The sequence below is a fragment of the Hippoglossus hippoglossus genome, chromosome 13, assembly GCF_009819705.1.
Source record: "Hippoglossus hippoglossus isolate fHipHip1 chromosome 13, fHipHip1.pri, whole genome shotgun sequence".
In the NCBI taxonomy this organism is placed as follows: Eukaryota; Metazoa; Chordata; class Actinopteri; order Pleuronectiformes; family Pleuronectidae; genus Hippoglossus; species Hippoglossus hippoglossus.
The window spans coordinates 17,410,188-17,436,043 of NC_047163.1; the positions used below are offsets into that span (position 1 = coordinate 17,410,188).

Consider the following 25,856-nt stretch of genomic DNA (forward strand, 5'->3'; position numbering starts at 1 on the left):
GTGAGCTCACCGAACCTCTCCACTGTTTGTCTTTTTTTCCCTAACAGACACACAGAGGAGCCGGAGAGAGGGAGGGAGAAGAGAAGAGAAGAGAGGAGAAGAGAAGAGGGGAACCTCGTGAATCAGCTCTGTGATTTTCACTCATCCTTTGACCTTGTTTTTATTTGAATCATCAACTGAACCGACCTCATCAGACGATGCTCGCCTCTGGACACTGATTTCCACCATATTTATTCACCAAACCGGTGAGTGTCTGAACTTTCTCCCTCTGGTTACCTCACAGTTCACATCGGGAATGAATGGCTGCTGAAGCCGGTAGTTTAGTTGGACTGTGTCAGTCTCTGCCGAGTCGTGTGGAGCTGTTTCTCACCACAAAGTCCGCGCGTCATGACCACTTTTACGCACGATGGTCATTGTGTTCCGAGGGAAGGGACTGCACTTAGTACCTGTACTTCTGGACCGAGCAGCCTTTGTAGCCCTTGTGCTCCCCGTGGCTCTTTCACTGGGTTTTCATCTTATGGCTCAAAACAGCAAAGACTTTAAACGGTAGACAGATGCAGTTCTTTGTCTCTTTCTGTGCAAACTCTCTGTCTCCTTATTTAATTCATCTGCTGAAGCTTTCGAAGTTCAGACTCAGCGTCAGGGTGTCATGTTCGTATTGTGATGAAAACAGCCACAGCTCCTGCTTTTGTAATGTACTGCATTAATCTAGTTATTCTGCCATAATCTGTAACCCGGTGAATTTATATTAACTTTTAGAACAACCATGGCAACCAGTGTCTTGACGCAGTGTCATGGCTACGTGATGACCTCACTGTCAGTGGGATCCTCCTCCTCACTTTCAAATCCTTTTCAAAAATCCTGACTCTGCTTTATGCTCATAATCTATCTATCTATCTATCTATCTATCTATCTATCTATCTATCTATCTATCTATCTATCTATCTATCTTTTAAAAACAGATTCATGATATAATAAACTTTATCTATATAGCACTTTTCAAAACACAGTTGCAAAGTGTTTATGTTCAAGACAGTTTATATTAACTATTGGCCTATGCATAACAAAACTAATAAACCACGTTGCATTGAGGTTAACACGCAAAAGAAAAGTAAAGAAAAAGTCACTGTTACATCACAGCTTTGTCTATTATTGTGAATTAGGGTCTCACACACTTATCTGTTATGCTGTGTGTTTGCTTTATTAACAGCTGGTTTCACATTGAGCTTCGCCACCTTCACATTCTGCACCGCACTACTGAGGCTTTGGCATCATGTTCTGCTGCGTAACAGCACAAGCACTTCTACCATCACCAAGATGAGACTGTCATTTTTGGCAGAGGGCTTCCATTGTCCAAATTCCTGCACGCTTGTGACAATAAGTGGCTTTCGACTGCTCTCACACACACACACACACACACAGCTATATGGAAGCACACACACACTTCCACCAGTATAATTTCCTATAGATACCTGTAGTAATTTTACAGACGTCACAAAGTTCACACATCAGTATTGTCTTGTTGCAGCACCAGTGAACACAAAGTTCAATATGCGGCTCTTAAAGTATTTTAAATATCTGGTATTGTCTATTTTAAGAGAAGACATACTTCCTGTTTCCTGTCAAGTACTTTCACCCCTTCTTGTGGGAAATACAGTAGGGAGAGAGTTTGTGTGTGTGTGTGTGTGTGTGTGTGTGTGTGTGTATTTGTACAGTGTGACTGGTGTGGGTAGGGAGATGTACAAAAAAATCTATCCCAGAGATTCTCTTGCTTTGGCCAAAACATGTGATCATGAATTTGTTGTTAAGTTTGGTGTTTTGGGGTACTTCTTTTTATTCATTGGCTCTGAAAATATATATTTTCTTTGTTTATCCAAAAAGCAGAGTTGAAGCTGAAAGAGGGGGCTTGATGATGAAATCGTTGAAGTCTCTCAAGATTATAGTTTATTTCTACAAACAACAGTAAACAACAGAAATGATTATTATTATGGTCACAATCAGATTTTAAGTCAGGTTGCGAGAGTTTTGTGCAATGACGATAATGTACTAGAAGCCCGAATCCTAAGAATTAATCAATTATATTATGACCTTTGACTATAGTTTTGAGTTTTTTTGATGTGTTTGACAGATGAGAAAATGTTTTCCTTTGATATCAACACATAATTATTTTCTGACGTTACGATCATAGTGATCATTTTGAGATGTGCAACTTTTTGGTACAAAGTTTTTTTGTCAATCACATTATGTGCTCAACTGATGTTAGCAAGGCTAACAAAACCTGTAATTACACACACACACACATGGTCCACGCCTCAATCAGGAGTTGGTGCAACAAGAGCGTACAGCCCACAGCCAAATTTAACCCCCATTTTATGCTCTACCCCACCCAGCACTTACTGTACACTGGAGTTTAGGAAGAAGGGATGGTGGTAGAATGAAAGAGGAGAAAAAGAAGAACAAAAGACAAAGAGATGAGGACAAAGTGTGAGAAATGTAATAAAAAATGGAAAGACAGAAACGTGTATGTTGTAGCATGGAGCTGATAAGAAGGTTATGAGGTTAACCCGACATAGACTTATGCACAACTTCAGCTCTGTTGGAATGTGTGTGAGTGTGTGTGTGTAAGTCAAAGACTTAGCTAAGCTTTAATTAGCCCATCAATCCTGTCATCTGTCTGTCCACTGGTTCAGCCAGAGTTGTTGGGAATGCCGCCAACGCTCCTCCGTCCCCGTGTCAGCCAGGAAACTCGGTGCCAAAGAAATTCCCACAGCACTGCACTGACCGCAGATCTCCGTCCAAGCTGGCTCAGCGCTCCGCACACACTGACTGATGGAGGATGGGATAATTACAGGGGGACCGAGACACAAAAACCTGAAAAGATGTTGGCAGAGAGAGCTCGCCAGCTGACACCCACATAAAGTTACTATGTACATGTAGGCATCATTCCTTAGAGTTACATGTATTTCTAATGCGAAAGACAGTCGTCCATTTTCCAGGAGACCCCTGTGTAGTTTCCCTCTTTCTGCTGCACGCTCATCATTTCACTATAAATGAACAAACTGCAAGTCATGCTGCAGAGAGTTTCCTTGAATGGTTGCTCAGTCAGATTTTACGAGATTTGGTTCAGTCAGGACAAAAGCAGGTGACTGTAATCTCGGTCTGAGTTCACAACCTTTCCCCTCTGTCTCCTCCGTCCGCCCTGCCACTCCGCACTGTACGTTTAATTACACTGTCTTAAAAATAAGCTGTAGGAGAAGAGGAGGAAGAGACTGCCCACGTCCGCTACCCCTCAGACCGCCTGTGGGGGGAGGAAATCTGAATGCGACCAAAATCTGCTATCTGAACTCGCCAGTAACCAATCGCTGGCTTTCAGCTGCCAGAGCAAATCACACAGCAGCGTGTCCGGGTCGATCTCTTTGTGACGAGGCACGAGTGACTGACTCTGCGCATATGTGTGTGTGTGTGTGTGTGTGTGTGTGTGTGTGTGTCATGTTTGCTGGGAATCCACACAATCCCTCATGTGAGGAGTGCTACACACATGCCCTGTTTCAAAACAACCGCTGAGTAATGACAATGTAGCCAACAAAGCAGGAAATTGAACCTCTCCTCTGTAGCAGCACTTTAATAGAGATATTGAATACAAGTCAAAACACAGCCTAGTGAGATCCATAAATATATGTGGATCTGAGTCAGGTTTTTTGTGTGATAGGCAAACAGTTCTTTTTCTTATCTGCTGATTTTTTTTCCACTTCACATGCATAAAAACTATGAGGAAGTGTTTTCACATAAGATTACAGTGTAGTACAGGTCTAGGAGCTGTTTAAGATACTTGACATTCCCAGAGGTCTGGTTAAACCTCTCACTGCTTGTTCTGTATGTCTTTGAACTCACTGACCTACAGTAGACTTCACTAACAGAATAAATAGACATTTTGGTAAATACACTTTATGTATTGAAGCTTTTCATAGGATGGGGACGGTTATTTTAGTACTTAGCACATCTACCAAATGCACCTTTTTAAGACCATAGTCGCCATGAACGCATTGTTAAAGACTGTATATAAACATGGAAGACATACATGACTGCTCCCTAAATTGAAACCAAATTGTCTTGATTACCCCCTGGTGGCTGGCGGCAGTAAAGGTAATAAACTCTGCCTCCTCCATGATAGTGGATAGGACATGGACCATACTAAAAAGTATTCTTCAAATTATAATTTTTTCAAAAGTTTCTGTCATTTAGATCTTATCACATTGATTTTAAGTTTTCATGATTGACAGATGAATCTGACTCCATCACCGGACTCTGGCTCCAAATTCACAAGATGGCAGCATTCGTATACAGAATATTATGGATTCATTTTTGGATAGAGGGAAGAAGTGAAGAAGTGAAGATGTGTCGCCCATCGACTCATGCACTGCAAAAAGTCAAAACACACACAAATACAGAAACGTGCACATTTACGTGTTGTGACTTTTTGCAGCACATGTGTCATCAAATTGGCTATCTAGGCCACCGTAGCGTACCCTAGCTAAGCTAAGTCTTAGCTAAGAGGGTAACAGTTAGCCTGGATCTTACCAAAAGTTATCAAATCAACCCTGCAGCACCTCGAAAGATCACAAGTTAACATGTTTAACTTTTTAATTGATATGTACAATTGATGTGTGTGTGATGTAGCTAAGCTAGCCAGCTCCTAGCTATAGATCCCTCACAGTACAGACAGGAGATTCATGTCACGTTTCTCATCTGACTCTTCACTAAAAACCTGATACGCTTAATTTCCAGAAACTTTTCATTTAAGACACAAATTTTTAAAGTTTTAAATCTACGAAATCTGAAAAATGTCTCTTACCAGTTCAGTTTTCTTGAGAGCAGCAGACAATGTTACTTAGCGTCACATCAACAGCTGTGAGACATAGATTTGTCCAGTGGCTAAAACAGTAATTAACTAAATCCTCTTTATTTGTTTGACAAATAGAGATTACATGTTGAAAGTGTTCATACATGTTTTTGCGTGTGTGATAATTGCTTGATTACAGGGTGCATGTGCAGCTGACTTTAATATAGCCTTAGTATGTGTGTATGAGTTATAAATGGTAACTTATGATGTTGGAACAAAAGGAGCTGCTTTACATCCAGTGTTCATGATGATGATGTAAGGGAAAATAACAGACTCTGGAAAATATCTAGTCTCTGAAAGTACTTCCTGTGAAATTCATAGTCATAATCATAATCATAATCAAACATTTTATTCTTTTAGGGTTGTTTTGTGTCGCCTTAGGTGAAGTAATGGCAATGTGTCCTTGTCTCCTTGACACTTTTTAGAAAGAAGAATAGGAGCAACTTGGGCTTGTTTGTGACAAATTTTGAAATCGACGACACCTTTATGTAACCACTAAACGAACAAGAGGAAAAGATACATTTCTGCTGGGGTTTCTTTGTATGCATATGAATGAATGGTGCGGCTGTGGGAAATTAGCATCATGTAGAGTCCCCCTGCGGCATTGTTGGGTCTCAGGTTGCAGCAGAGGTTTAACTCTGTCAGTATCACGGAGCTGTAGACAAGCTGAACGACATACTGCGTCCGTCTCTCATGTCCGTTCTCTGTCTCTCTCTCTACCTCCACTCTCTCTGGTCAACTCGACCTCTCTTGTTCCAACCTATCGACGTCTCGTAGACAGCGTGCAGCGAAGACACAGGAGAGGCCTGTTAGGTTTCTGCTGGTGTGCAGTTCCACTGGAAAACATGACGACTGGCATCACGTCAACCCAAGGACAGAGCGGGGGAATGACAGACACAAAGAGGCAGTGAAAGAACAACGCATCCGCAGACATGTGTGAAGAGGCGACACCTGCACGGTTATCAGACACGCTCCCCATAATGAGACATTGTCTGAGCTCTAACGTAGAAAGAGTCGGCGTAAATCAGCCTTTCATTTGGCGATAATGGGCACCTCCATTGAGTCAAACAGAGGGTATGGTTGTCCCGATCGCGTCGTTGTCACACACGTGCACATTATCTCTCGGTCCACGAAATGTCTGATGGATAATGGAGTATAATTACCTTAAACCTTTTTTCTGCAGGCTCAGTTCTTTTCTATTGTATTTCACTGCTCCTGCTGTAAAGATAATTCTCATGTGCATCACGTCGAGTGTTTCCCAAAGCCGGACACATTACATGACCTAGTTGGCTTAATAGACTATAGAACTATATAGGACTTTAACCTTTTTTTGTCAGGTGTTTCTCGTGATGGACGGAAATCCACTTCTCATGAAGTACTTTAAAAAGGCCCAGGATACTAATCGCCTCTTTTTAAGCATTAAAGGAACATTAAGCTTCTTTTAGTTTTGACAGTTTATTATGGAGTACCATTTATGACCCAAAATCAAGGTTAAATTTCAGCATTATGGACAAAATCTGTAGAGTATGGTGTCACTGCTCAGTCATGATCATGTTTAGTATCTTCAGAATGTCTGTGACGTTAGAACTCTTCAAGTTTGAAGAAAAACAGCCCTGTTTCAGGCTTGGTGACACTGATCTCTGAGCTAATCTAATGGACATTTAAAGGGTTTTATGAGCCTAAGACAAAGGCAGATTTCTCAACTTGTAATCCCAAGAAATTATGTTTTTTCCCCCTGATGATGCATCACTACATACAGAGCAAAGGATAGAAATCTGAAGATATTTAAAACTAAGTAGTAAAGATTAGAAAAGGGTGATGATGCTGTTGACTGTCATCATTATTCATATAGTTACATAATTTCAGGACACAGCAACACAATGTTGTCTAGTTTAGTGAATGTGACCTGGTTTACAGACCTGGCCAAACCTAATTGAAATACAGCTCAATGAATGAATCAATAAAACTGAGTGTAACTGAGCACATCAACAGTTTTTAACATAATGGAGAGGTGTGTCAATGTTTAAAGTATTTATACATAGAAAATGTTTGATAGAGATGAAGGGAGCAGCATTGGCTGGTAGAGTATTGCCAATAATAGTAGTATATGTGAGTAGGCATATTGTATATCAAGCAATCTAGTAGTAATCATAGTCCGTGTTCAGCTGCCACCACACGCACTAGCTCAAGTAATTTAGTAATTATACCATTGATAGATAAAAGTCTGAGAGCCAGTTCAGTTAAACCACTTCTCATATGTGGTGAATTTCACTGATTCTAGTCGCTACAGTTTGTATTCATCCATCCATTCATTATCTATAATGCTAATCCTTTGAGGGTCAGAGGGGAGCTGGAACCAACCGCAGCTGACATTAGTCGAGAGGTGGGGTACACCCTGGACATGTTGCCACTGTATCACAGGGACAACATATACAAACAACCATTCACTCTCACATTTACACCTTAACCTCTTTGGACTCTGGGAGGAAGTGAAAACCCATGAAGGCACAGGGAGAACATTCAAACTCTGCACAGAAAGACCCTGGTTTGCCGTCAGGTTAAAACTCAGAGACTTCTAGATGTGTATCGTTGTGTTGCCTCATACAGTTTGTATTCATATGATAAATCTGTTGACCAGCTGAAATTCCCTATTCTTCACGAGACCCTTTGAAAAGAGAAGCTGTAAATCTGTTGTTTCCAACTTGTCTTACCTCAGGATCAATGTCTCTCTGTAGTCATTAAATCACTGTCAGTACACAGGCAGACCTAACACCCATTCAGTGTTTGTTTTTTTAAAACAAGATGAAAATTAAGATTAAGTACAGAGCTGCCATACGAAATCGCAGCACTTAAAAACCCATAACGAGACTGACAGGGTGAAAAGGATGGATTATAATTAATTCAGGCGTATTAAGACTACCCAAACACTTACTTTACAGCATGGTCTGCTTTAAGGGCCAATAATAACAAGAACGTAGTAATACAACAGTTACTTTGCTGGAAAGAATAGAGGGAGGAAAAGTTGTTTTTAGCTAGACTGTCTTGTTATGTTAGACCCCAACTAAAAAAAATGCTAAACCAAACCATACATTTGGTCCTCACTCAGAGCTGACTCACAATGATCCACCGTTTGACTGCAGCCCACCAATTGGGAACCATTATTATCATAATATATAAGGTTTCATCAATTTATATACTGTCAAATAGTGGATGGTGACAAAATTCCACAACATTTTGAAAAAGGCTTTATTTAAAAGATGAAGAAAGACACACCGTTAACTTGGAATTGGCCAATATTAGGAGCTGGAGATGGATGGAACATGAGCCAAACTAAAAGGTCAAAGTACATGTCAAATAAATGTTTTTTTTTTAGATGTTTTCTGTCATTTTAGGTAGTTCTGATCACACTGATGTTTGTTCAAAAGTTTTTTGTGTTAAGTTTTGTTTTAATTGGTTATTTGATGCTAAAACAAATGTGTATCGCTGGGGCCTCGATACCGCTGCTCCATCCCTCAATCACTTCAGACTGGTTCCAATGCCTTCATTGGGTTCATATGGTGTCAAGTCACAAGCAGCCACAGACTCAGCTGACGGCTCATTGTCAGAATTTGTTTTCTGGGGTGGAGCTATAAGTCTTCCACTTTAAATATGGAAGACATGTAAGCATTACTGAAATGTATTAAAACACACTGCGGGCCACTAAAAATAAAATTGCAACTCATTGTCAAGTGCATCTCCTACCAAAACGGCCATTATTTTAGGAAGGTGACGATATCTGACAAACACGTCTAATTATTCAGAAGCCAATAATGTGGCGGCCTAACCTTACCTTGATCTTCCCCTGCTGCTCAGTCACCTCAAACTGAAAGGAGAGGAGTTCCACTCATTCGTGTGTTTCCTCTTCTGTGGTTCCTTCCTTCCTTCAAAGCTTCATCCAGCAGGATTTCTCAGCTCATCTGCTGCATGACATCAAGGAGCCAGAATAAGCTCTCCAACACATCAGCTGCCGCTCCACGGCCTCGCCCCCAAAAACCACCGCAGAATAGAATAATATCCATGTTTTTGTCATGCCCTCGCCATTACTTCTTCATTACTGCTATTTTTAGGTCCTCTGAACAACACAGAAAATGTGACTGGTCATCTGACGTTGTCGTGACTTGTTATTTAAAGGTGTCAAACAACAGCAGTGACGGTTTGGACTAATTACTGTTTTACACAGTGTAGGAAAAACTGTAACTCCCTTTATGTTTTGGACTTGTTGTTTTCATCGTCTTTCCACACGTCAATGCAAGTGCAGCCTCCAAACCAAAGCACAGCCGGCGTGAAAAAGATGGTTATGAAAAGGAAACGTTCAGACAATAAAATGCAATCACAGGATTGACAGCTCAGACAGGACAGTGAGGATAGAAAGACTAGAGAGAGTTCAAGGGAGAGAGACAAAGGCATAGACTTTCTATAGAGATGGACGACGCGTCGTGTTGCCATCTTGTGCATTTGGAGCCAGGGTCTGAGCAGTAGTGATCAGGGGATGGAGCTGTGGTAGTGAGGTCCTGTTGACCAACTGTGAGGCAGTCACAGCTGTCAAACATGAAGTTTCACCCTGTGTTTATTGCATCAAATATAAAATTAAAAGCAAACTTATCAGTGTGATAAGAACTACCTAAAATGTTTTTAAAAAACATCTCAGATAAAAATCCGTTGGGCAGGCTACTTTGACTTTTTAGTTTGCCCCATGTTCCATCCACTAACATGGAGTAGGTGGGGTTTATGACCTCTATTTCAGCCAGCGACCAGGTGGCGATTGAGAGGCTTTGGCTTCACTTTTTGGGAGCTGTCATGGAAATAACATTAAGCTATTTCTACTTAGCTCCCATGTTTAGCCACTTTAATTTACTTTTCTCAGTAGACAGTAGGCTACTGGATACTAATCCACTTATCTACTGTATGTGTTTTGGTGAGTAGTTTTTTTTCCGTTTGGACAGCCATAGCTAAGATAACTGGCTGTTGGCTGTTGCTTTGTTTTTAATAGGCAGATCTGAGAGAGGTGTTGGTCCTATTCCGTAAAGTATCGTTTTGAATTGCTGGAGTCTGAGTGATACTTTTTGATGAATAGTGATGAATATTGATGAAGAAGAGGAGGATGGGTGATAGACAGACAAGGCCACACATGGACACGGTGATTGTTGGTCCAGTGAAAGTCTCACGTGTCACGCTCACGTCTGTGGTGGGTTTGTGTGGAAAACCTCAGACAAACTAAAATTAAATGTAAATGCATCACATGCAGACAATGGTGGTTGTGAACGTCTGACTTCTAGTGGTTAACGTTTTTAACATCTTTGTTGTACAATCTTTGTCATGCATCTTGTATTTTAAACTGCATGTTTTGCTGTTTGCACACTTTTACTTTCTTTACCTGACAAATTCCCCTTTTCTACCTTTCCAGAATACATTTATAACCAAATATATTTGCACCTACTGCAGTTTAAGGTTGCAGAATCTAATCCAGTAATAAAATTTGCAAGTGCATAAGGGAAAAATAAGTGTTAGAAGAAGAAGCTTTTCCCCCATGCTTAAATGTACAAAACATTTTCAACCAGGTTAAATATGAAAACAGAATACTGACCTGGCATTCCTATAAAGTGACCTACCCTCCTCCCTCCATCATATAGTATATACAGTATATCAGCTCTCTACTGAAGATTTCTGATTATATACATTCATTGCACCTAAAATCCTGTTAGGTTCAGTTATTGCAGTGACTGTACTTCTGGAGGTCAAGAGAGGAAACGCTGACCTTCCTCTCCCCCTCTGACTTGCTCCAATTTGTTACTTGACACTATTTAATTTTATGTCCCATTTTTGTTGAGCTCTCTCTGTCATTGTCGTTTTATTGATCGTTTCTTCCATCCTTTCTTTCAGTGTGTGTGCATATTGGTGCATATTTGTGTGTTTAGGTATGTGGGCATGTGTGACTTGTAATTAGCCTCCTGCTCTGGTCTGTATGACTTTTTAACAAATGCTTCTATATATATCATGCTATCAAGCTTTAGAAATCTCACTCCATCTCCTCCACCAAATCTCTCCATCTCCTTCTCTCTCTTTTCTGTTCCTCTATAGCTTGATCAGCCCTTTGCCTTCACCCATGTGTTGTCTGCCAGTGGTTTTTCTGACCCTGCTTTATCTTTATCTTTCTCCCTGAAATTATAATTCAGAGGCCTCTCATTGGCATTAAAGCTTCGCCGGACCGAAATCATAAAGTCATTACATTTTCTTTGCTTGTACAAGGCACAAGTGTTGGTGTTGGCATTACCAATGAATGTGTGTGTGTGTGTGTGTGTGTGTGTGTGTGTGTGTTTGTGTGTGCGTTTGATTGAGGGTAGAAATGTGATTTGCTTGCTAATGTTTAAAACAATATGCCGTGTGGCATGATTATAGCATTAAAGCAGCCTCACACACACACACACACACACACACACACACACACACACACACACACACACACACACACTCCGCAGTGATGGGCATGTCCTAAGGACATCAGGGGTGTGTCTGTGGTCAGAGTGACAGTATAAGACACATGCAGGTACACTCACGTCTCCATTCAGCTCCACAGATTTGTGTGTCTGACTCCTTTGTTTTACTTTTGTAACTTTTCTATCATCTCAACGTTCACTCGGTTACGTCTCCTAGGATCTGAGATTTCACTTCTTAATTTTTTAAGTTACGTGACAACTTTGATCAAGTTTTTTGTAGTTTTAATTCAACTGTCAGAAAGTTAGATTATATTTAGGTTTTGGTCCACACTTTCGTAGCAGAGCATCCTCACTGAGTTGTCACGGCAACTGTGTAATTCAACTGCAAGTCTGGGGTGAGTATGCTCCTCTGTCCGTCTCCTCTCTTTTGTTCTCTCTTTTTCTCACTATCCTTTCCATAATGTCTTCCTCCATCCATACTGTCTCTTTCTTTAGCTTTTTATTTAACTTCTCCTTTACTTTCAACTTTGCTCTTTCTGAATACAGCAGCACATTCCCTCAGTTTCTTAACCTTTTCCTTCTGTCTTCCATCCTTTCCAGTTCCTTTGCTTCTCTTCTTTTTGTTTGATCTCCAATGTCTCATGTGTTTCTCATTTGGTCAGTGGCTGTTTTATAAGCCTGCTTGATGTCACGCAGACTTTCAGTTAAATCTTTTCATTCTGGGAGAAAAGTATACAGAACAAAGAAAAAGCAGCCTTCAAATCGCGCTATCAATCTTTGTAATTCTCAGATATTCATATTCTCTTTACTGAAGTTGTGCAGGATATGTTGTGATGAAATTAACGATTTAAATTTTGTGTGAAACAATAAGTTGCTGTTTTCTGACAGGCTGAGGTTCCCCTGTGTGAATCGTGTAATTGTGGCCACAACTGGGAGCACAGTGCAGTGCACATTTCACGCAACAGCTTAATTAATGTTGTCATGGGTTTTAGAGGAGTCTAAAAATTTGTTCTTATTGACAAGTGACCTCAGGTTTGATTTCATCTCAGTCCGTTAAGTTAAATAGAAGCGTGATAATATGTGCGTGTGCGTGCATGTACTGCAGGGATTTAGGGTTTTAAAATATTTTCCAACTTTCTGACTACAAGTATCTAACTTTAGAAATGACAGCATTGTTCTGTTGTTACACTGTAGTAACAGGTAACACAGATCTTAACAGATGACCCATCAATGACGACTCAGAGATTGTCCTGCTGGAGCTTTAGAGCTTTCATTTAATTTCCAACATCCTTGTTGTAAAGAAGGCAGTGCCACCATCTTTAGTTTTGTCCATGAGAAGAACCTATTTTTTTAACTCACACCAGGAAATACTCCCAGGCCTGGGTTGAGAAAGTCAGCACGTGTTGGTAAATGAATATGTGGCAGCCTGAATAATGGCCTTAAATGTGTATGTGAGTAGTTACAGGACAGAAATAGCTACAGAGCAGCCCAGGTTCATTCACTCCTGTCTATAAAAAGCCCCTGATTCATAGTAAATGTTATTTACGGCATTTTACAGGTGCTCCTTACCTCCCTGTCACTAGAGCCACTGTGCTCTGTCCCAAAAATGACTCAGGTGTGTTTTGCCGGTGCGTGCGTGTGTGTGTGTGTGTGTGTGTGTGTGTGTGTGTGTGTGTGTGTGTGTGTGTGTGTGTGTGTGTGTGTGTGTGTGTGTAAGAGAGAGAGAGAGAGAGAGAGGGACTGATGAAGAGGGGTCGCAAAACTTTTCTGGCATGTAAATGGTTGAGGTCACAGTTTTTACTCTTTATCATTATATTATGAATGTATATTGCACACCCATATACTATTTTGTACATGTGGACCTGACAATGTTTTAAACATGATTCAATCTGATCTATCTCTGTCTCCTGTCTGTTCCAGATCATATGTACATAGAAGAATACATTGAAGAAGATGAGGAACCACCTTTACTGCTCAGCTCTCGTCCTTCTCACGGTAAATTTGTACAGTATGTGTTTGTGCTTTCTGGTGTGTGTGTGTGTGTGTGAAAGCTATCTTTTAAGGCTGCATGTGTGTTACTCTCTATCCTTGCACCTTACATTCAATTTGGTTTCATATCGACCATGTGACATGAACATCATGATTTACAAAGTGTCTGTGCATCTGTGTGTTGTGTGTGTGTGTGTTTGTGTGTGTGTGTGTGTGTGTGTTTGTTTGTGTGTGTGTGTGTGTGTGTGTGTCTTGCAGGTGTTTGGCTGTGGTTGGACTGCAGCAGTGCAGTGTCGGTGTGGAGAAGGGTGTGTATGTCTGCAATGCCCTGCAGGCGAGGAGCCATGCAAGGTGAGCCTATGAACTACAATAGAAAATAATTGATAAAATGTTTTTATTATTTAATTTTATAGTATAACACCTTCATTGCAGGTTTCAGGTTGTATTCAGCCTCTTAGCTTGAGTTGAGATGTTTCGTTCTGTCTTTTCAGGCTTGTGGGCAGATCCAAAGTCCAGCAGAGGAAGTGAAATGCCGATTGTGCCCGACAGGAACCTTTTCGGACGCATTCGACTCTGAGCTTTGCCGTCCTCATGCCTACTGCGAGGTCGTCAATCGGAAGGTCGCAACCCCTGGCACCGCGACCTCAGATGCTGTCTGTGGAGACTGTCTGCCTGGGTGAGGACTGCCAGTCTGTCTCTGTGGTGGCCTACCTGTCTGCTTCCTAATTCACCCACTGTTCACACCAGCTGTACGCCTGACATTCAAAGGGATTTGCTGCGACACGCACCTCGTAAAACTTTCATTTGTTCTAAATTAAGTCATTGCATTTTCTCTGAGTCTGGAAAACAGGAAACCACCCACACACACACACATAGTGCATGATTCCTCACGAAGTGCAGGCAACACTGAACACATCAAGCCACAGGCTGATTCATTCTTACATTGCCTAACAACCCCTCACTTTTTTCCACTCTCCTTTGTCCATCTTTCTAATTATCCTCCTTGTTCCTCTTTCTTTTTTCCGCTTGCAGGTTTTATTCCTCTGCCTCCGGGGGAGTTTCCACCCAGAGTCCCTGTGTGAAAGGTAAGCATGCTCCTGCAGCACATGTCTGTCTTTCAAGAAAATGGTTTTATATTCACATGCTGCAAATCCATTATACAGTCTTTTAACTACCTACAACTCTTATATCTTCTTTCTTTCTGCAGCATTACATGTCAGAATAGTTCGCACAGTGGGAAAAGCTTCATCTGCTGGTGCAGGAGGAAAAATCAATGGCACAGTGGTGCGGAGTGCTGAGGAGAAGTCGGCCGAATACGCTGTTTTTGCCTTGGTGCCCATCTTCTGTGTGATGGGCTTGCTGGGTATCCTCATCTGCAACATCCTGAAGAAGAAGGGATACCGCTGCGCTGCTGAGAAGGAGGGAGGGGATGAGGAGATGGCCACACCACAAAAAGAAGGTGAGAGAGAGTAGTTGGCAGGAATACGAAAAAAGTGAGTAAAGAAAGTCAAATAGAAGGAGAGAAGGAAATGTGTTCTGGTTGTTGTCACGTTCATCCTTAATATGCCGAATCAGTTCAGCACTGAACAAGAAGCCGTGCCCAAAGTTTGAGAGCAGGACTTATTGATTTCAAGGTCAGATTTTGTCATGCTCTCACTCAAAACCCTGCACTCACACTGAAATAACTAAAATAAAATAAGGTAAACCACCATTATAAGAGCATCATATCAGGAGCATCATAATACAACAGATTCATGCATACAGGGAAGAAGTGTAAGCGTGACTTTAATAATTCCTGCTCTCAAACTGAAACAGCACACTCTTAAATAAATGCAGCCACAGTTTATATATCGCACGCAGTCCTACATGGGAGTCTCGTTATATTTTTTAACTTCAACCTTGCAGGGGTCATTACAAGTCATGCATGCTGTGTTGTTCTAGACGTGCACTTGTTATTCTTGTAATTTTCCTATTTGAAAAGAGGGGGAGCAGCATTCCCACCGACTCACTCGCTCTACTGACGTCAGACAGAAACTGACCTAAGTAAACACGGAAAGAAATCTAAAGAGAGATGGAGAAGAAGAAGAATTAGAAGAGATGGGGGGATGTGAGTGGTATCGCTCGACAGAGAGGGAGATATAAATAAATACAAAAATCTAGAGAGTTTATGGGAAAGAGAAAAAGACAAATATAGCGTGATGAAGAGTGTGGAGTTTCCCCACCCGTCCTCTGTTGTTTGCACAGTGTTGGAGTAATATGAGTGCTCTTTGCTCCCGCCCTTTGTCTCTTGTATTGTTCTGGAGGAGTCTTCATAGATCTGGAAACTTTTTTTCAGCCATTGACCCAAATGAAAACAATTTATACACTTTGAGTCTAGGATTTGGTTATTGTAATACGACAGCCGACCTAACACCTGGTCTTATACCTGTACACTGCTGTGCACACAATGTGACAAGTACACCCACGTTACCTTTATGCTTCTATTAGCAGGTAAAAACCTCCGGTCACATGGGGCATATTAACTACTGCAGCTTTTTAAAAACTGAGGTATTGGCCCCACAGTGATGTGTTGATCTCCTGGTACATTTCCATATAAAACATATGGCATTTTGATAAACTGTGCCTGCCATGAGGTGTTTCAACTAATTCAAAGTTTCACAAAAAGAGTCTAACTAAATGTGAGTCATAGAGTTGGTTCAACTGTGCAAACATTGCAATTGTGCCATTGTGTTAGTTCATTTGGTTACCTAATAGAAAAAGGCGACAGCTTTAAGTAATATTTAAATATTTTACTATAACAAACTTAAGCAGTGATTGAATTACAGAGTCTACATATGAGGAAACAAACAAATAATAAGTTACACTTTTTAAAGAGTTATTTATAAATGGCACACATTTTACTTAACCATTGTACTGTTACCAGTGCAGTGGCTGTTCTAAACCTGCCTGTTTGGAATGGGCTGTTTGTTTGTCCTGTGGTGATGCTGGTTGCAGTTTTCTTTCTGAAACTGTCAAAGTGACCTACAACAATTGAGCCAAGTAAAGACAAAGAGCTGTTCAGTGAAGCTTGAGTCAGTGCACAGAACCCGAACTGGAGAATCGTTATAGGCATTGCCGTGAAAGTCACTTAGGTTGACGAGTCCTAGATGCTACTGCTGAGCACTAACTGCCTGTTTATTTAAATTTCATCAATATATTGAATCTATCATGTTTCCAAGTATGCAACAAATTCAACACTGCACTAACTTGGGCCCAATAACGATACACATGTCAAGTGTGAAGCCGATAAGATGAACAATTCTTGAGATATGCGAGCCACAGACAAAGAGACAGACAGAGATTTCCCTTCTTGTGGATATAATGTCCATCCCACTGTAGCCGAACTACTACTACTTACATAATGTTTTTACCAGTTATCACACTCCACTGTTTTGTAGTTTATCCAGGGGGTCTGTGTGCAGGAGTTTCCCTCAACCACAACTACAGTAGCAAGTAGCGAGGCATCATAGCGTAGGAGCACAGCTGCCACCTCGACGGATCTGAACCTCTGACAAACGAGCCCCACGTGCTGACGTTTTCACACCTTTGGATTTACTGTCGCAGTCAGGATTAAAATATATAGTGTCTAGTGTGAGGACAAGATGGGGGATTTCAGGCATTTGCAAGGCCGGACAGAGGTCACAGCAGCGCTCTTGCTGTCAGTGATCTCTGCCTTTTGTTTGCAGCGTTGCCTGGGTCTCAGCATCTCGCAGCACGTTGTTGTGAAACCCAAGACAACCATGCACCTAAAGGGAATCTCCCTGCAGCTACACTTTATCTGCCCACCTACTCTCCATTCATCCCATTTCTTGGCTCTCTGACACCCCCTCCCTTTCTTGTCTATAAACATGACACTATCAATCCATCTCCCCTTTCCCAGCCAGATCAATAATTCACCCAGGTTCTCAGCTCATGGTTAATGTCTCCTGTTTCTGTCTCCACTTTCTTCTCAGTCCCTGTCCTGTCTCCTTTTGTCCTCTCTTTCCTTTCTCCAAAATCCATTTACTGTCAGTATGTGTTGCATATGAAACTACTTGATGGTTTTGTATTTATATAGCGCTTTTCTAGTCTTGATGACCACTCAAAGCTCTTTATAGTACAGTTTTACATTCACCCATTCACACACACATTCATTCATACAGTGCATCTATTAGCAGCACTTTGTTGTTCTATGAGGGGCAATTCAGGGTTCAGCATCTTGCCCAAGGACACTTCGGCATGCAGATGGGGAAGACTGGGGATCGAACTGCTGACTTTCTGGTTGGAGGACGACCGCTCTACCCCTCAGCCACAGCCGCCCACTACTACTAACTTGATAATGCACATTGAACATTAACAATAGTGTATATAAGAGGTGTTATAAGCCAAAGACACAGTTTTAACCTTAATATAAAGTTAAAAAAAAGATAATATCTACAGTAATGTGTTACAGATGTAAGGTTGTACATTGGCGGAGTGATTTTTAGACGCCTTGTCACCTCCTTAACTCTCAGCTCCTTTCTTTCTCTCCTCTCCTCCTCGCCTCCACAGCTTTGAGGACAGATGATGCAACAGTGCAGAGATGAGCTGTGTGAGTGAGACAAATAAAAGGGCGAGAAAGGGGGTAGTATAAGCAGGGTATCAGACTGCAGGTGGAAAAGTAGGAAAAAAACAATGATTAGAGGTCAGGAGGAGACTGCATGGGAAAACTTTATCTCCCTCTTTCCCTGTCGTTCTTATGTCACTATCCTTGTTGCAGTGGACAGTCTGTCTGTCTGTCTGTCTGTCTCTCTCTGCGCACTGAAGTCCTGACCGAGCTGAGGTTAGAGATAAACTTCTTACTCCAGCACTTTCCTCATCAGCTCCAGTCAGGGAGAAAACCCTGGGGGAAGAATTACAGCGAAGCCAGGCTGAGCTAGGCAGAGCTAAACTCCGCAGAGACGACTGTGCAGAGCTGCAGACACAGAAATATTTTTTGACATATTGGAGAGCTGACAGAGGGAAACAAAAAAGGCAAATGTGGGGTGACACAAAAAATGTCCTGAGCTGACATCAATCTGCAACTTTTGTGTTTATGGCACACAAACCTCCACCTGCGCAGTTATGAGACGTAGAGTGTAACGTAGAGTTTAGTTGCTACAGCTTTATGATTCTGTTTTGTTCTAGGGTCGGAATATACTTTCCGTTACCGTTAGCAAGATGGCTGCTTTGCGTATCCTGTGTCTGTTCGGTGTGTAGGTTGTGCGTGTTTTTAGAAGTTAACGCGACACATACACAAAATGCAATTCCCACATAAAAGGGTCAGTGGCCACTTCATCAGTGACAGAAATAGAGGAGGGTTTTGAAGACAAGCTAAATGGTAACAAGTCCGAGACCGTTACGTCCATGCACAACGGAAAAGGGTTTAAAATGCTTTTTCTGTATTTATCTTGAGAGCAGACAAATGTTGATCTAGTGTAGTGTCGCCATCTTTGTTTATGTTTACTGAGCTCAAATCCAGAAGTGGCAGAAAGATCGGTCTGAGTCAAAGATTACAAAGCAGAGTGCTCTGCACTCATTAGTGTGATGTCTGTGGTGTGCCCCCTACTGGAATCCTCCATTAACACATGTAGTACCTAAGCAAGTACGTGAACAATAATGTTCGTGTAACGTGCGCGTGGTCAAACAGCTCAAACTGAAGAAACCTATCTGAAAACAAGGAAAGTTTATCACATTTCAACAACAAGGCAATTCAAAGTACTCCACATACAATGTAAAAGGCATCATGACGAATTGTAAAAGACAAAACAAAAAGATCAAGCAAAAACAATTATAAAGTGCTGCTGCCTCAACGTGGCTGACAATAAATAGACGAGATCTCAGTGTGATGAAGATGCTCACTTAGCAACAGCCACTGTGGAGACAACAACAGCATAACACACACACACACACACACACAAATCTACAGTCACGTTTTGTTCTTCAATTCACAGACACACAAAGTCACCTGGCATTGGGGGGCTGGTATAACACACACTCTCACACACAGACACACAAATCTATACAGTCACGTTTTGTTCTTTAATTCACAGACACATAAAGTCTCCTGGCATTGGGGGTCTGGTATAACAGACACTCACACACAGACACACACACACACAACTCTGTGTGCTCCTAAAGCGCTGAATGGAGTGTGATCGCTGACTGAGCTATTCCAGATCCCCCAACGTCCTCATCGCTCTCCTCTGTCTCAGCTGCCTCACTGTGCCGTGCTATTATGGGATGGTAACAGGGGTTGCCATGGAGGCGTATCTATTCTTTGCTGTTCAGTGATCCACATCCATCCCTATCAGTCCCATCGTGCGGCGCGGCACGGTGTCCCAGCAGCGACATGCACCGTGTGAACTGTGCTGTTGGCTCTGCAACTCTAACAATGTTTCTCCTGATTGTCTTTCTGACGACTCGGAGAGAAGCTGGGAACATGGCGCTTTAAAACAAACTCATCAGTCAATCTGCACATACAGTAAATACCCCTAACAGTACACATATCCACTCAGCTATAAACACCAATTAATAGAGGTTAATTTTCTCTGTTTCCTTGCACTAGGTAACACTCCCTACATATCTGACGACCTCAATGAAGACACCATCAGTGTCCTCGTTCGCCTCATCACTGAAAAGAAAGGTACGTGTCCAGTAACTACCAACAGTGATGTCACCCTCTGTAGGAGCTCGTGGTCAGAGTCATGTCATCCCTTGTGGGTTTAGAAGGGAACACGAGTCGTCACACACAACCAAGGACGCGTCTTTATTGCTGCCAACTCAGCAGCTCTTTGTCTCTCCATGCCAGGTTGATGGTTGGAGTTAGACTTTGAGAAAAGGGAACTGCAGACAGCAACACTGTGAAAAGTACAAAAACATCTATTTCTAGACAATAAAACTAAAGTTAGTATTTTCTTAGCTTAATTCTATACTCGCATCAACTATGAATCTTCAAAAACATTTTGATTTACTTATTGGACAGAGGCTGATTCAACAGATTCAAAGTAAATGTAGCTGTTGAGACGTCGATATATTAATCAGTTAGTAATAGTTTCCAACAACACATTTCTACTGTTAATAACTGAAAATTATTTCCAGTTTGTTTCCACATCGCAAAACAATCATATGACTCAGTGGAGTAATACTGTAAGCTGTGATCAAATCACACCATGTGTTGTGTTGTTGGGTTTAATATCTTGATATATTCTGTATACTAAGTGAAAATGAATTGTCTGGTCATATAGGCAATGTTGTGCTGAACAACAACAAAACAAGCATTTACAATGTAATCATGTTTTAATTGGGTGTATAAAGGCAAAATCAAAGGCTTTCAAAAATGGCCAAAATAGCCCAGGACTCTCCAGCCCTTTAGCCAATCAGATGCCAAAAAGTGCAAAGATAAACATTGTTTATAAACCTTTAATATGATCTTAAATCACATTCCTTCAAACAGGAATTTACAGTATTACCTTCAGCAAAAAAGTTATTGACTATCACTATAGTTAACATAATTACTGATGGAGTATTTATATGTGTGTGTGTTTCAGAAAATGCTGCTGCACTGGAGGAGCTGCTGCTTGAGTACGAGAGCAAACAGATGGCCTTGAGCAAAGGATCCTCAATCAAGTATGAGACCGCACACGCACACACACACGTTTGTACAGCTATCTTAGTGAGGACACTCGTTTGCATAATGCATTCCCTAGCCCCTTACCCTAACCATCCAAACTAAATGCCTAACCCTAACCCTTAACCTAACCTAAACCCAATTCTAACCCTAACCCTGAAACCAAGTAGATAAAAATCTACGTATGTGTATTTGGTTGTGTGAATAGCAGAATGTTTAGAACGAGATATCTACTTACTACATCTTTTTTACCTCTTTAAAGGTGGTGTATAACATTAGCTCCATGTAGTTGACATCAGGCCGTGTACCTGACTCATCCCCACATGTCTGAAGTGGACGTCTCACATCGTTGTAACTGCTGTCGGTTGAGTCATGAGGCTCAAACACTTACAGCTTAAAGTCACACAGTTTACATGACCATGTGTAGTTGTGGCTGGAACATGGGTTGTGCGTCGCTGTCATTAACACCGCTCAAGTCAATCTAACAAGTCCAGTAACACACAGATGTTGACCACAGTCTCCACCAGTGTGCTGTGGTTTTAACTCCACTGTCTGGGATGGACACACACAGGAATCATTTGTACTGTGTGTTCTCTGCACTGAGCCAGCTCCTCCAGCAGAGTCTTTAAAGTTCATCTCATCTCCTTATATGATGTAATGGTAACTGGATCCAATGCACTTGAGTATGTGTGTATGCCACATGTACAATAGAGAGAGGTCTCAGGGGCCTCTGGCTCTATGAGCCTGCTGAAACATGTGAGCTTAACATTCGAGAACATTCTCTCTTTATCTGTGTGTGTGTTTGTTTGTGTGTGTTGTGCAGAAGTTATCTGGGGTCACTACAGGTCACTCACTAGTACAACAGGGTCACACAGCTGTATTCATCTCTTTTGCTCTCTTTTTTTTCTGCACAAAAGAACAACGAAACAACAGAAACTAAAGAGCACAGGGTGACCATGTGCAGTGTTTCAATTTATTTTACATTTACACATGTAAGCAAAAGAGGCAATATTGCAGCCTCACTTTTTATTACCTGAATTAATAACGAGGTCGATAGGGCTGGGCGATATGGCCAAAGATATCAAGATAAAAATTCAGTCGATATTAATAATTATCACAATAAATGTCACATTATTATTTGTTTTCAGTTTAAAGACAGATTTTTGCTCCTGAGTGAAGGTTGTGAACTCTTATTTATGAATATATGAGAATGACAAACACTTGATTAACACTCAAAAACATTTTACAAATCTGAGGTCGATCAATTATGTGATATACCTCCTCACTGAGCTTCATCAATATTGCCTATTCCAGGTTTAAATGTCACTGAGTCACCTTATTTCACTTTATTTTGTGATTTACGGATGACCAAAGTATTTGAATTTCCATGGTATTTCACAGTTTGTCTTTGCTGACATGACATTTATTTTAAATGTGACTAACCCCCTGCTCACTCTCTCCTCCTTCTCCCAGGTTTCCCATGCTGTCTCCCCTGTCCACGTTCTGCTCCCTCCCCAGACTCTGCCCCCATCAGTCCCACCTCCACACCATCTCCGGCCTCTCGGGCCTGGCCCCCAAACACGGCTACCGCTGCACCCGTTGCGCTCAGAGAAAATGGCCCGCTGTTCTCATACCTCCTCTGGATTCCCTCAAAGATCCACTGAAGCCCCCGCAGACCCTCATCCTGCCCTCCCTGGACACATCCACCGACCAGCAGAAGACCCCCCTGCTGGGAGGAGTGTGTCTTGACACGCACCATTCCCCAACTGTCGTGCCAAATACTTTAAATGAAAAAGTAGAAGTGAATGAAGTGAAGGAGAAGAAGGAGGGAGAGCTGACAGTGTTGTCTGTGGGGAGGTGAGACTCATATTGTCATACTCAACATACAACATGACACATGTAATGTTAATATATTGTTACTTTTCACTTTGTTAAGATAAAGTTAAAAAACAACTGTTAGTATCCCAAATTAAAAAACAGTGGTGGAATTAAACTAACTGCATTTATTTTATTATTATTCTATTATTCAATTTTCTACAACTTTACATTCTACCACTCTGTATTTAATTTCAGAGGTAAATATTGTGCTTTTTACTCCACCACACTCATTTGATTGTTAGTTACAGTTTACATTTTATGTAAACTGTAATTTTTTATTATTTATTATAACTAAATCTACACAGAAACATGAGCTGGTTTCAAACCCTGAAAAAATAGAGCAACTCTCAGACAGATGCCAACATCTGTAACAGTGTGTTATGTTGGCAGTTATGATTATGACCATTATTATCATGTTATCTGAGTGTAACATTGATTATATTTTCTGCTCAATTCACAGATTTCAAGTTGCTCATATTCTTGAGCAGCAACCTGTCACCATGGAAACCAAGACATCATCCCAAGAAACAGAGAAGCAGAGAAACTCACTGTTTGGTGGGAAACACTTCTCCTCTTCATCATCTGGCATCTGGAGGTACAATCTCCAAAGTCTCTCTCCATCCCTCGTTCTCTCTATTTCTGCTGATCATAAGAGCTTAATGGTTTTAGACCATTGTTGTGTCCGTTCGTCTGTTTTACTGTGAAATTAAATTATTACGACAGTATGGTTGAGTTAGTTGCCTGGTGTCATGTGCCTGTACTCCGAGCTTAGTCAGAGCTGAGTCAGCATCTTAATAATCATCACTTGGTCACTGCCTAATGTGAAAATTATCAATTTGTTCATTGAGAACTAATGAGATTAGTGGAAATCTATTAGTCTTTTTTATTAATCTTTGGAACCTTTGTTTCACTCCTTCTGTCCATCAGGTCCTCCTTGTACCTCCCTATCTCCTTCAGATGATGAGACAGAGAAAGACGGTGTACGATGAAGCTACCTCGCTGAAGATGACCTCATCATCTTCTGACGACTTCACAGCATGGGGAGGAGGGTGTTGTTTAACGCAACTGACACCAAGAAACTACAAGAACCACCTCCTGCTGGAAGACGTCATGTCTATTTATGCAAGAAGAGAAACATTCATGTATTTATTACTACATAAAAAGTAGATCAACTGAAGCCGCTTCACTGTCCTAATCCGGAGTTGCAAAGGCTCGATCAGTGGATATATTTATTTCTCGTGAAGTGAAGAATTAATCAACAAGTGACACTAGACGGAGGGATGAGAAAACAAAGAGTGGAAGTTTGTATAAGAAGCAAAGTCACCGTCAGTCCCTGTATTTGCAATTCCATGAAAAGAAATTGACCTGGGGATTAAAACATACACGACACATAGTCTACATGGAGACAAACACACAGTATTTTACTACAAGAAACTCAAACAGTAGTGAGAGTAACCAAATTCATTCAGAGGTGTGTAAAGAAAAAAGAAAGGAAACATCAAGTTTGAGTTTGAAGGTTTGTCCATCACATGACACTTGATTACAGAATCCAGTCGCACCACAGAAAGTATTATGAAGAGGAACTGTTGTAAAACGCAATATGATTTCAAAGTTTTAGATATTTTTTACAAGTTCTGTGATTTAGCTTCTCTTGCTCCTGCTCACATAGAAAGTGCAGGTGAGTGAAAGTTTCAGACCTTGAGGATGTTGAATGTAGAAGGAGCTCAATTCACTTGGACTTATTGAACATCAGAGAGTTTGAAAACCATTTGTTCTGCAATGTACACCCACCCACAATCAGCATTAATAGTAATGTATGTGACTTTTAACCTCTTAGACTAGATGCAGGACCATGAGGATACGTGATCAGAGGCCAAATTATGTTTTAGAGGGGCCCCCTGATACTGCATCACAGCATCTGCTTCCCAATAACAAGATACAGCCTTTCACTCTTAGGGCAAAATAAGTACGACGTGTATTAAGCTCAGATTTGTAGAATAGAACATGTAAATCGATGTACATATGTAAATATGGGTGGGTATCAAGAAACGGACCATACCTGGATTTTATAATTTTTAGTATATGTATGGGTGATATACTAGATCTCATTTCAAGGTAAAGACGGCACCAGTGAGTGACATTTGTAATCCACCAATCAAAACCTGGCAAACTCCTCACACACCACAGTGCAGATAAAACCAAATCAAGATGTTAATTCAGTTCAGTTTTAGTGAAATGCTTTTCTGTGCACATAACCCAACCTCAGTTAAGTAACGACTCCCACATAAATAAACATACACACAGAGATGCGTTATCCTTCTTTATAGTTTCATTAAATCAACCTTGGCTGCAGAGGATTAGTGGTCGAGATGCTTCAAAGTCTTGGCTTTAGTTTACATTCTCATGGGTTTTAAAGAGTGCACTATATTCATAGAGGTTTTTTTAGGTGCTTATTTTCACATTATCTTATGTTATGATAAATATTACAGTTACAGTTCCATGTTTTTTATTTGATTTCTTTTTACTTCTGTTAGGTTTCTTATTAAATGTCTCCAAGCTGGCAAGTAGGAAGGAATAAAAAAACATTTCATTTCATCAACTTTTTAGATTGTGTTTATATTATGACATTATTCTGTATGATGTTTTTACTCTTGAAATAAAGAAGGGATGTATTTTACACACTTGTTTTTTGTGCTGTTGTTGTTGACAGAGTTGTTTGTGTGTGTGTTTGTTTAAGAACTTGCTTCAAAAATTGAGTTGGGACCTCTTTGTATACAGTCTATGGTTGAGACCAAAGCCTCATAAGCAACATCCTGTCTTATTTGTTAACCAGTGTCTCCCCCTAGTTGTGGACTTGTATACATTAAATGAAAAGGGACCCCTGATAACGTAAATGAGGTGTGGCCAACACCAGAGCGATTACTGAGTGGTACTTGCTCTTCCCACAAAT

At 41.0% G+C, this 25,856-nt stretch overlaps 1 protein-coding gene across 1 annotated transcript; it reads left to right on the forward strand.

Moving 5' to 3' along the window:
• relt (RELT TNF receptor) lies at window positions 1–25,583 on the forward strand. Its single transcript, XM_034604672.1, has 11 exons — window positions 1–245; window positions 13,294–13,368; window positions 13,621–13,713; window positions 13,854–14,038; window positions 14,395–14,447; window positions 14,570–14,821; window positions 19,967–20,044; window positions 20,949–21,027; window positions 22,502–22,885; window positions 23,367–23,501; window positions 23,834–25,583. Exons 2-11 carry the CDS (start codon window positions 13,327–13,329, stop codon window positions 23,865–23,867), a joined length of 1,335 nt encoding a protein of 444 aa, XP_034460563.1. The 5' UTR covers window positions 1–245; window positions 13,294–13,326; the 3' UTR covers window positions 23,868–25,583.
• The last annotated feature ends 273 nt before the right edge of the window (window positions 25,584–25,856 follow it).

What these genes read in the sequence shown, in the direction of transcription:
- relt (XM_034604672.1), top strand. Translation starts at nt 13,327, where the DNA reads ATGAGGAACCACCTTTACTGCTCAGCTCTCGTCCTTCTCACG. An exon ending in CAGCTCTCGTCCTTCTCACG is followed by an intron (nt 13,369 to 13,620) that starts GTAAATTTGTAC and finishes TGTGTCTTGCAG; the next exon opens with GTGTTTGGCTGTGGTTGGAC. An exon ending in CCTCATCACTGAAAAGAAAG is followed by an intron (nt 20,045 to 20,948) that starts GTACGTGTCCAG and finishes TGTGTGTTTCAG; the next exon opens with AAAATGCTGCTGCACTGGAG.